This window comes from Magnolia sinica, chromosome 6 (genome assembly GCF_029962835.1).
Source record: "Magnolia sinica isolate HGM2019 chromosome 6, MsV1, whole genome shotgun sequence".
In the NCBI taxonomy this organism is placed as follows: Eukaryota; Viridiplantae; Streptophyta; class Magnoliopsida; order Magnoliales; family Magnoliaceae; genus Magnolia; species Magnolia sinica.
In genome coordinates, this window is record NC_080578.1 from 99,864,663 (window position 1) to 99,876,813 (window position 12,151).

General features: G+C 38.5%; 1 protein-coding gene across 7 annotated transcripts in view; it reads right to left on the bottom strand.

Annotated features, from left to right (window-relative positions):
- Positions 1-12,151, bottom strand: part of LOC131249257 (2-oxoisovalerate dehydrogenase subunit beta 1, mitochondrial) — a 57,435-nt gene that overhangs the window by 24,641 nt on the left and 20,643 nt on the right. The window contains exons 1-11 of one of the 7 annotated variants that reach the window (XM_058249909.1): positions 10,697-11,676; positions 9,257-9,368; positions 7,972-8,007; positions 7,745-7,804; positions 6,099-6,156; positions 5,911-6,008; positions 4,993-5,082; positions 3,851-3,919; positions 3,693-3,779; positions 1,994-2,089; positions 1,774-1,851 (exon numbers count right to left, since the gene is read on the bottom strand). In XM_058249909.1, the coding sequence (XP_058105892.1) occupies positions 1,774-1,851; positions 1,994-2,089; positions 3,693-3,779; positions 3,851-3,919; positions 4,993-5,082; positions 5,911-6,008; positions 6,099-6,156; positions 7,745-7,804; positions 7,972-8,007; positions 9,257-9,368; positions 10,697-10,716 (804 nt within the window). In that variant the 5' untranslated portion in view covers positions 10,717-11,676. Of the gene's footprint in view, positions 1-1,773; positions 1,852-1,993; positions 2,090-3,692; positions 3,780-3,850; positions 3,920-4,992; positions 5,083-5,910; positions 6,009-6,098; positions 6,157-7,744; positions 7,805-7,971; positions 8,008-9,256; positions 9,369-10,696; positions 11,677-12,151 lie in introns of those variants that run through there. The other 6 variants (XR_009172773.1, XM_058249904.1, XM_058249907.1 and 3 more) reach the window with 6 other exon arrangements.

Sequence of the window (12,151 nt, forward strand, 5' to 3'; positions counted from 1 at the left end):
AGAGGTTTGAGGATGTTGCTAACATCCCATAAATATGGAGAAGTTAGTAGAACCTTATTTTTATATTCTATCTACATAGAACAATTTTGAAATACTAATAAAAATATTATTTAATTATTAAATATCGAATCGAGTCAACTAAAGACTCATCCAAGTCTTCAAGCCAACCTAACCAAGGTAGACATTGAGTTGGGTTTTCATGTTTTTGAACGATGATATTACCAAGACCATAGTAGAAAGAAGAAATATTACTTACTACAAAGCAAAATAGCCCAGGCATAGTAGAATGGTTAATACAACTAATGATCAATTAGAACTAGGGTTGTACATCGAGCCGAGTCGAGTCGAGGTGGGCTAAGATTGGCTTGACTCGTTCGTGCTCGGCCTTGAGCTTACCATTGGAGCTTGGCTTGTTTGCCAAACCTTTCGAGTCGAGCTCAAGGCAAGCTAGTGGATCGAGTTGAGGCGAGCTTACCTTGAGTTGAGTCGAGCCTGCTCCCAACCCGACCCAACCTAGCACCCAACCTGCACCCGACTCAACCAAGCAACCCGACCCAACCCAGCACCCAACCTGCACCTGACTCAACCCAGCAACCTGACCCAACTGACCCAACCCGCACCCGACCCAACTCCCAAATCAAATATTCAATTAATTAATTAATTAATTAATTATAATGTTAGATAAAGCCATAAATGTACCTTGTTGTTTGTGTTGAGAAAGAGAGACTGTGGAGCTCGGTCGTAGCGAGTTGGGTAAAGATGGGAAAGGGTACGAAATGGATGGACGGGTAGGGTAGGATTTAATTTTCAACTTTATATATATATATATATATATATATATATATATATATATATATATATATGATATTCGAGTTGAGCCGAGCTCGAGCTTCGAGTTGAGTCGAGTTCAAGTCAAGATCCACTATGATCGAACTCGGCTCGTTTTCAAAACGATCTGGGTTATATGAAGCTTGGCTCGCCTCGAGTTGTCGTTCAAGCCGAGTGAGCTTTTCAAGATAGCTTGGCTTGTGTACAACCCTAATTAGAACCAAGGTTTTGAAACACAGTTTCAGAATGCAATTCACCTAGGGGTGGAGCCATCACAACTCATTACGTCGGGTCAATTCAGTTGAGTTGAGTTGACCCTTCCAAACTTGTTTCGAGAGGTCAATTCAGTTTGGTCTTCATTGAAACCCAGTCAATTTGGATGGGTCACAGACCACATCCTAACAAAGAAGCACTGACCCATCAGGGATTAGCATAATTCAGGCAGCTAAAAAGCAGACCCTAGTGATAGTTCACCACTAATTTTTGAGTTGTGGGGGTCTTATCCACCATACACGTAACATGCATATATGGATATTCATCATCATCATCATGGCCCTATTCCAACTAATTAGGGTTGGCCATACACTGATATTCAGACCATCAAATTCTTGGGCCCCATTTACGACAGATCATGGCTTTGGATGCACACAAATTGAATCATCGTAACCATCTGATTTTACTCCTTGAATTTAGAATGATAACTGTTTTATTTTTAATTATCCATTTGATTAGCCATCAATTGAATGGTTATGACCAAGACCAATCGAGAAATATGATTTTTGGCACATACTCCATCCGCAACAGGCAAGCTGAATTATCTCGATTGACATGTATGCATGCCATGTGTACAAAGAATGAGATGCCACAAATCAACAATGGCGGTGAAATATCATTGTAGTCTTGTCCAAATTTAAAATACACATTAAATAGTTATGCAATCTTTACCTTCAAGAAGCAGCGTTCGGCAATAGAAGCGGCAATCTCGGCACCAAATCCTCCAGTCAATGGAGCTTCATGACTAACCTACCAATTGACAATACAAAAACTTCTTAGCCATGTTGAAAGGGAGGGATCCTCCAGTCACAAGAGCTTCATGACTAACCTACCAATAGACAGTACAAAAACTTCTTAGCCATGTTGGGAGGGATGGAGAGAGGGTACTTACAAGAAGCCTTCCAGTCTTTCTGACGGAGGATTCTACCGTTTCCTTGTCCCAAGGTGATAATGTTCGTAAATCTATAAGTTCACATGAAATTCCATCCTATGAATTTCCCAAAATCCAAGAAAAAAAAAATCAGCATTTCAAATACAAATATAAGTATACCACATTGGTCCAAAAGGAACAAATTCTACCAACAGTTACCAATTCACCATCATTAGTGCATCAATGAATACAAATTAAATATCATGATTAGATCTCCTATTTTTTGTAATAGACTATCCATAGAACCTGCCAGAGGTTTGTGATCTCATTGCCAGTCTTAAGCCTGGATAAAGGATGAGGGTTGTGTCATGTTGGCAGCCAGTGTGAAACTTCTGCCATAACTTTCATCATGAATCCTGACAATATAACATTCCAAAGAGAGAGTAGAATGATGGAAAGGAATTGTGTAGCTAACCCCAATTGGTTGGGATAAGACTTAGATGATGATGATAATTAGATCTCCTATTTTATTTGGGAACCAAAAGCAAGTATTTGGAATGCTTGGTTAGAATAGTTAGCAGCAAGGCTTTAGTCAAAGCTTCTGATCAAAACTCAAGAGATCCTCATGATTTGTTACCTTATTATATGAATTCAAAAGGATGGAGAGATTGATGAGGATGTTTTCTTCAATAACCGTAACAGTGATCGTAACGGACCCACCATTACCATTACTAAATGGGTCGTAAAGGGTAGTTACAACTCTCCCTTTTTTTCTTTTATTTGAAAAAATCTGTATTGGCCTTTACAGGCCATTTTTTCTATGACGGCCGTTATGGCCCAATAAGGCATAACAGTCCCACTAACGGATGTTAGTTACCGATTTTTAAATACCTTGGTTCCAATAGAATTGATCATGTACAACAAATACCAAAGATTGCTTCAGGAAGGAGGGGAACATTGATTAGGATTGAAGGATGGAAAAGCGGATGAGAGGAAGCACAAAAAGGATTTAGTTGAGTCTTTCATGTAGGCATATCCAAAATATCTTTATTTGAGATTGGAAGCATTATGAGGAATTCAGTTCTCGACCATATACCTTGATCATACACCAAGTCGTATATAAATGCAGTAAAGATTTTAGAAAAGATGTCAGAGGGCTATGCTAAGACTCTGAGCAAGCATCAATATTAAAACAAGGATAACTGTGCTGATTGATTAGTTTGAGTGAGTTCTATTAAAAGGGAAATCAAACGTGTGCTCAGCTCGCCAATTTCCTTACCTGGTATGTTGTGATCGAATCAAACACATGGAACAATCGAAAACACAGACCAATTATCTGGTTGGTCCCACCACTCACAGACCACCATCCACAAATTACAAATTCAATGTTCCTACCTGTTCCATTGGTGGACGACTTCCCATTCTGTGCTAGCTACAGCCAGGATTCTTTTCTACTGTCTGTTTGATGGTCATTGATTGGATGATTTAAATCATCTGATCATTCTTTAGACTTTTCTACAGTGGCCAATGGATAGTAGGAGCCATCAAATAAATGGTACCGTTCATGAATTGTTCAACTATGTGTCAGATTCGAATTCAGTGCACCAGATAATGAAAGCAGGTCAGCAAAGGAGCATGAATAAGGTGAAGGGATGTAATGCTTGGAAAAATGTCAGCTGTGGAAGAACCCATAGCTCAGCCACTGTTTTAAACTACATACCTTCGCAGCATCTGCACATGCCTGTTCCATCACTGCAAGCAGAGCTCCCCACCCCACGAGAGTTATGTCATTTCCTTCACGAATCACCTTCATGACAAGAATGTGTGTCATTTCAAGTTAAAAAGTGTTGGATCTGATAATGATGGGAATTCACTTACCTCAGCCTGAGATAGGGGCAACATGTAATCATGCTCAGGAACCTCTTCTACTGCCAACTGGTAAAGCCTCTGAGAATCAACATGATAACGATAAAGCTTTTGATGGAAGGAACATCAACATTTTACCAGATGCATGGTTCAGATGGCCGACAAAAATCATGGCGGGGCCCAAAAAGCTCAACATTACCATAAGCTAAGGTAAGGTCGACCTCTATCCGCAATTGTTTTATACTTCTTTAACTTCGTTACATTCTTCCACTCATGATAAAATATAGGTACCCAGCCTCAGAAGATGTTTACTTCTTTTTTTTTAAAAAAAATAATATTTGTTAGCTTGTTAGTACACCCACTGTCAGATCACACTTCACTGTTAGCCACCCCCGCTAGGGAATCGATGCCAAGACCTCAATGTTGAAACGAGGTATCTTTCACTCAGTCTACCACTGGAGCTATGGATCTGGGTGTTTACTTTTTTGAGGCATAAGATTCCATCTTGATGGCCCCACTGTGGACATGGTGTGCCATAAAGGCCATTATGTAAAGGTAACGGTGGCAACCATTACACGTTATGGGGTCATAAAGGTTGTAACGGCTGTTACGGATAAAATGACCCGTAAAGGCCGTTACAACCCCCGTAATGGCCTGTTATGTCTCCCGTAAAGGCTGTAATGGCCTCGTAATGGCCCGTTACAGGGCCGATATAGGTTTTTCGGGTTTTTTTCAATAGGAAAAAAAGAGAGACCGTAACAGTCGTTATGGGGGCCGTAACGGCCGTTACAGCCCATATCATAAAGGTAACAATGGTGGCCATTACAGCCACCTTTACCGTTACGGAATACCTTGACCGTGGATGAGGAAGACCCAAAAAATGGTTGGAAGATTCCGTTATAAGCAACCTATTTTCCATTGAACATTTTAGTCAAATAGGTCCATCTGATCAATGGTTTGGATCACAGAGCCATGGGTGGCCCGCTTGCGCAGGATCCCAGGCAAGGAACAATTACCCATAATTCTTCTTGTTTAATATGAGCTCAGTCCCATTTGTGACCTTTCCAGATAATACAGAACTTGATTTACTATGATCTGAAAGTAATCAAAATTTTGACTGTGCATGATATGCATGGTGGTAAAGTATCAAATACCTTTGGCTCAAAGAAGATAACAGGGTTTGGATCACGTATACATGCCAACAATAGTCCTTTTGCTTGTAGGGGGCTTCGAGGAATCACCATCTATAACCAAAACATTTCTCTGAAAAGCTCAGCATCCATGGATAGCATTCTTTACTCACACAGAACATATCGAAAAAATATCCAGATACGATTTTCTATTTGCAAGACACACATAAAAATGTTGGGATCATCTAATACTGATAGAGAAGATTGGGGCATGGCCTAACCCATGATGGGACCACTAGAAGAATGGCTTAGATTACCAAAAGGTAGGTCCCACATGTACCATTGTTGGGTAAGCACTATAACCACCATTTCCTTCAAACAAGAACCATATAATACCTCCAAAGTTGAATCTTTGAGAAAGTTCCAAGTTAATATGAGATTTTTTCAACATTTGTTGCAGACACTGTGCAAGACATTTCTTTATCTTGAAATTCAATAACACCCACAACTCTTCTATATCTACTCATCTATTTTGAGCGGTTGATAAAAGGTGAACAGATCCCTATTATAATTTTCCATTTGCAAGTCACACACCAGATTGCTGGGATCATCTGATAGAGAGGATTGGGGCATGGGCTATACGATGATGGGGCCACCTGACGAATACTTAGATTAATGAAAGGTAGGTCTTACCTGTTCCATTGCTGGGTAAGAACTAAAAACACCATTTCTTTTATTAAGAACCATATCCCAAAGTGAGTCAACTCACTGTGTACGTTCCAAGTTAATGAGCAGGTCTCAACATTCATTGCAGATTCAAGATGTTCTTTGCCTTGGTATTCAACAACACCTCAAAATGTTTTGCAAGTCCTCTATGTCTACACATATTTTGAGACATTCAAACCTGAGCGGGCATAAAATGTAGAAGAAATGGAAATTCACCTTGAGCCCTGGAACATGGCAGAAGAAAGCCTCTGGTGATTGTGAATGATAATGCCCACCATGCCCAATAGCTCCATAAGGAGCTCGTATTGTCAAACCTGACAAGATCACAAGGAATTTCAACGCAGGAATATGCATTAAAAAGATCAATTCATAAATAAATAAATAAAACTATAAATAAACTGCACCTCCGCAATTGAATTGATTCCCACTTCGGTATCTTAACTTAGCTGCTTCATTGACAATCTACAAAGTAGAAACTCTGTCATTTAGATATAAAACAAAAAACAACTCGAAGGATTGTAGTGTGAAAAGTGACATGGTTTACAACCTCCATCCCTAATGCGGAGGCATTTTCACACCGGGCTCGAGTGGGGTGGCCTATGGGATGCAGGGGCACACTCAGGGTGGGTGGCCTGCAAAACCCATGGATTTGGGGCCCACGACGAGGGTTCGGCCAAGAATTTAAACCATGGATTTGGGGCTTGGGATATGAGATAAAGTGATTAATTCACCATGCTCTATTCGTTCGAGCTTTTAGAGCAAGTGGTTAATTGTCCTGCATCAATCCCCTTTGAAGATTATTAAGTGGGACACCAAGCTTTTCCAAACATAGTCCTATAGCAATGTGGAAGGGTTTTGAGGCTTGTGAGGACCACTTCATGGGTTTTTCTCAAGACTAAGTTCTCCACCTATGAAGTACATTTGAGAACACTTGTAGGCGCTGAAAAAATGCCAGTAGCTGGTGCAGCCATCCAGGCATCTAGAGCAGGTCAGCCCTCATGCAAAGTCCAACACTACTAGTGCCGGACACCAGATATGATATTCTCGCCAGCAGTGGCCCCCAGCATTGCACCAAACACCAATGCCAATGTTCTCGCCAGCATTGGCCCCCCAATACTTCAGACCTTGTTGTGTGTTTCACAAGAGGCTGAGCTACCCCATGATGCCTATAAGTTTGGTCACCAACTTTGTGGGTGCAAGTAGACATTCGCGACACCCTTCCTTGATCGAGTAGCAGGGTGCTTTCACCTTGCATTGCTCTAAGCAGCGCTCTGTAAGCATTGCACCCCAGAAGGGTGCTTTGATGCTGCACTGCTCTAAGTAGCACTCTACCAGTGTTACGCCCAACAAGCTACTCTCACCCTGCACTATTGTGGCAAGTGCTAGACTAGTGTTGCATGTGATCTCGAAGTATGACTGTGGAAATATCATGCTTTTTTATTTTGAAAGGTGCCAATTTCATGCTTATGTTGATAGTGTGTTTTCCGGTGTTCACGTTAATCTTTGTTGTAAATTTCTACTTCAAAATCATGAACATGATGCAGTCGAGGCTGACTTTGCAGCAAATTGTGACAAGAAAGCTGATACAAGTTGATACAAGTCTAGGGATTTAACCAAACTCATATTTCTTATTAATTGTGACAAGAAAGCTGATACAAGTTGGAAATGCTGAACATGTTTTTTCTAATCCGCATTGCAAAATAGTCAAAAGTATCAGAACATAAATCTAATCGGCTTTATTGCTTCTAACCATAAACTGTTGTTGCTTCAAGAATGTGATGATTTTTCAACATTCAGTTTCTAAAATTTCTGCCCATAGATATTCAACTGTCTCTCCTGCTCCTACATCCAATTAATGTGTTACATATGTACATATGCACATATGCACAAAAAGCAAGATTCGGATTCAGATTCCCAGGGAAATTTTTTTAACACAAAGAACAAGAGTAGAAAACCACTGCAAGGCATCCAAGAATGAGTTCCTGAATTGAAGTAGGGGAAAAAAGGGATCACAGCTGCAAAAGGATTTTAAACATGATAGCAAACATGCCTGATCAAAGGCAGGGAAAATGTAATCTGCAAACTGAATTTCCGCAATAATTCGATTCCCCTATTGTGGACCAAAAAAAATAAAAAAAAATCCATAGTTAAAAAAAGAATGTTTGAAAGCTTTGAACCATTCAGAAAATACCAGAGTTGCATTACAGGAACACAAAAAGCAAAACATGAAAGTAGAACATTTATAGGATGTGGGAGAATTAAAATTCACAATCTCACCATGGCAGCCAAACCAATGCCAAATCCAACAATTCCCTGTGTAAAGATATGTTAGCATTTACAAATAAAAGAAACTTTAAAAAAAAAAAAAATCTTGACATTCCTTAAATGCACTGTCCTATAAAAAACAATTTTTAGAACTGAAAATAAAATAAAATAAAGATAGGAGTTCTTTTTTTTTTTTTTTTTTTTTACGCACGCACACACACTCACACCGTAGTGGAATTTCACCACCTATGGGTACTCGAACCCTTGACCCAGTGTTGAAACTCCTGAGAGTCAACCACCGGAGCAAGAGTAAGGACCCATAAAGATAGGAGTTCTTATTAGAACATAAGGAACAGGTAAGTTCATGGTACATATTTTGGCTATTGTACGTAGCCCACATTGCTAACACTCCATATATCCTGTCCATTATGATTTTCTGTATTACAGGTGCATTTGATTGACCATGAAATTTCATTAGTCTGTCTAATTTGATGCACAATTTCATGATATTTCATGGAACCAAAGGCCCCCTAATTTTTTATTTTATTTTAAAGAATGAAAAAACTAGCTAGCTCATTTGCCAAGAAAAGTATCATAACAAATTATAGGTCCTGAGATGATTTATTTGAAATTTGAATTCCCTCGCCTTGTACAATGTAGGTTTATTGCATTTATTTTTTAACCTAATTCCTTACCAAGCCATCAATCCCATGTTATAGAATTAGACAAAATCCCTCCATAATCTTTCAAGGATTTAGCTAATGTCCCCAAACCTTTTGAATGACATGTGGGATGCCCAATCGTCAATTTGAACTGTCCATTCTTTCATTCAACTAGAGACAATCCATGGTGCAAAAATCACACCAACCAATAGATCATAAGCATCTGATCGCATGAAAAATGGAAAGTAAAGATTGAGCAGATAAATGAAATATAGGTATAATAAAAAATTTGGACAACCTATCAGACAGATCCCACTTTGCATTGCTTATGATTCCAAAGTAGCACTCTGGTTTGATACGTGTAACCATGCAATTTATGGCTTGAAAGGATCAGAAGGTTGTAACTAATTGGCCTCATTCATGGGGTTAGGATCATCCAATCAGTGTGATTCTTGCACCATGGCTTTCTCCAAATGGTACTATTGAATGAACTGTCCGGATTGATAATTGGGTGTCCCATGTGTCATTCAAAAGCTTTGGGGATGTTGCTAACGTCCTCACCTTCATGGGGACGTTAGCAAAACCCATCTTTAAATCTCACCTAGTATGCTACATCGCATGGAAAATACATGTACCTGTTCGCATAGGGGTGTATTGAAAACCCTGGATTTGCCAAATTTATCAGCCAATCCTGTTGTGCAACGGAAGATACCACCAAAACTCACATCCTCTCCAAATAAATAAGCACTGCAGAAAAGCAAACGGCTATAAGAAAAAATGTGAAGTTCCATGTACATTTCACTAATAAGAACAAATCAGCAGGAGAAAAGACCCCATTTATGTTATACTCTACCAACAAGTCCTCATCAACCACAATTTTGATCAATATACTTCATTTGACTCAACATCATCTACCCCCAAATTAGTAAAAATCTTGATTCAGGACCAAAATCCACCGTAATTTGAATATTCATCTTCATACACTCAGGAAGCAAATAATGTTAATTAGATTCAGATAGATATTAGAATATTTGATTCAGTTTATCTTTTATGTTTGGCATCACCTCTTAAAAATAAGAGAGTGGAGAAGCAGCTAAACAAGAAAGAGAAGAATTTATATAAGTCACTTATCTATGGAGGTTTGCCCCTTGCAATAAATATTTCTTGAGTCCTCATCAGAAACATTGAAAAACATAATAAAAAAATAAAGCTCAGTGAATTCAATCTTGGATTCAAATTTACAAAACTCTACACAAGAATTGAAGAATGCATGATACAGTGTTCTTCAAAACATAGAAAAAGACAAAAACCAAATAAATAGAATCCCAATGAAAATTCAATTTTACAAAACTCTACAAACAAATCAAAGAAATGAAGATAGGGGTATGGGGTCTGGGCTTACTCGCCTGGCCTAGTATATTATCCCACGTGTGTATTTTCCCCTTTTACGATAGGTCTTGGCCTGGGCTTACTAGCTTGGCCTTGATCCGAAAGGCTTGTAAAGGTTCGTTTTAATGAAATATACTCCCCATACATTTGGGGCTTCTTTAAAAAAAAAAAAGAAAAAAAAAAGATAGGGGTATTCTTTGAAATATCAAAAAAGACAAATCACACAACCCAAAATAACTAGAATTCCATTAAAACGCCTTTGAACTTGAATACGGCGTATCCATATCAAATTTACAAAAATCAACAAACAAATCAAAGAAAGCAAGATATGGGTTATTCTTCAAAGCATAGAAAAAGACAAAAACCAAATAAACGGAAATCCAGTGAAAATTCAAATTTACAAAGCTCTACAAAGAAAAAACAACTTGCGTATTCTTCGAAACATAGAAACAGTTACAATCCAAACAAACAAAATTCCATCAAAACGCTGCTGAACTTGGATTCGGCGTATCCATATCAAATTTGGAGAACCTACAAACAAAACAAAGAGAGCAAGATATGGATGTTCTTCAACGCATAAAATAAGAAACAAACCAAATAAATAGAATTCCAATGAAAATTCCAATTTACAGTACTCTACAAACAAATTGAAGAAAATGGGCATTCTTTGAAAGAAACATACAAACCAAAATAAACATAATTCCATTAAAACTAAAAGACAACCCGGATGGGTGGGCCTACACGATCGTGGGACCTTCGCAAAAGCCGAAGATGAATGGTACACGTTCAGTGGTCTACCTAATCACCATGAGAACAAAGAGGTCTGATCACCCCTTTGATTCTAAGGTTAAGATGGCCCCGAATTACAATCAATGGCTTGGTCGCATAAGGGATGGCCCAAATAGACATAATCTATGGATATACTACCTCTTTAATTTTCTCTTTCTAATAACTAACAACTTTTTATGGGATTAATGAGAGAACCCTCCCTCTTTTATAAAGAATGGTCGAGGAGTTTGAATGAGTCTAGAAGTTATCTGGTCTCATCCTATCTCAATCTCAAACTGCAAAGAGAAATCAGAAAGGATAAAAGGAGGGAAACTTGTGTGAAACCTACCTACTTTTGCGAAGGTCTGACCTATTAAGGGCATTTCGACATTGTACACTAAAGTAGTGACACTCAATCTCATCTTCCTATACAGAAGATGAGAATAACTAAGAACACAAAGCTACCTACGAGACTGGTTGCTTGTATTTTGCAATGATTAGATCGAATCAAAGCAATCTATAGGTAAAAGGTCAAATATTAGGCATATGCCAGGTCTACAATATGCAAGTCATCTCACATGAGGCATGACTCGTCTCATATCCTCACAGCTTAACATTTATTCAATCCATAACATTGACCACATAAAGAGCAATGGAGCAATTACATTATTCAAGTAGATTAATCTCATTTTCAATCTTTTAAGATTGAAGGCGAAATCGACTTACTCAGATCCTCATGTACTATTTTTCATAATAAAAGGCGGTCCACACCTCAATATATGAATATCATCCCAACCATACCTCTCTTGTAAATTCAAGGTTGGTCAACCTGTGTGAATGGCTAACCGGACTTCCGACAAAGGTAGAGGTCCTACATGATCTTAAGGAAAATGTTGATGATTTACACGCCTAGTCAGTAGTAGTGCTCAATACTGAATAAAAGGAATGATACAATGATATCACCCAAGCTCTCCTCAATTTCATCCGTTTGACATGAACCTAAAATAGATCTCTAGCTATAGAGTTTGTGATACAATCTGATCTAGGCCCACTATCTATGAGCTAGGCCCAAGCCCATTAAGCCCAAGTCCAACAATTAGCCCATTAATGAGGCCCAAACCTCCTATTTAAGTAGCTAGCTTATTTAGGTAATTAACTAGCATAATCAATTAGCTAGCTATGAACAATCCATTATTATTGCATCCTCATCTCTTTTTATCTTATTTCCATATTTGTAATAAGTTATTAGTTGTCAATGACATTATGTGTTTTCCTTATATAAGGGCCTTGGATGAGTAGTAGAAGCACACCTTTGGAATTGAATTAAATTTCTGCAATTGTTCTCTCTATTTGTTTGAGTTTTCGTGCTTACA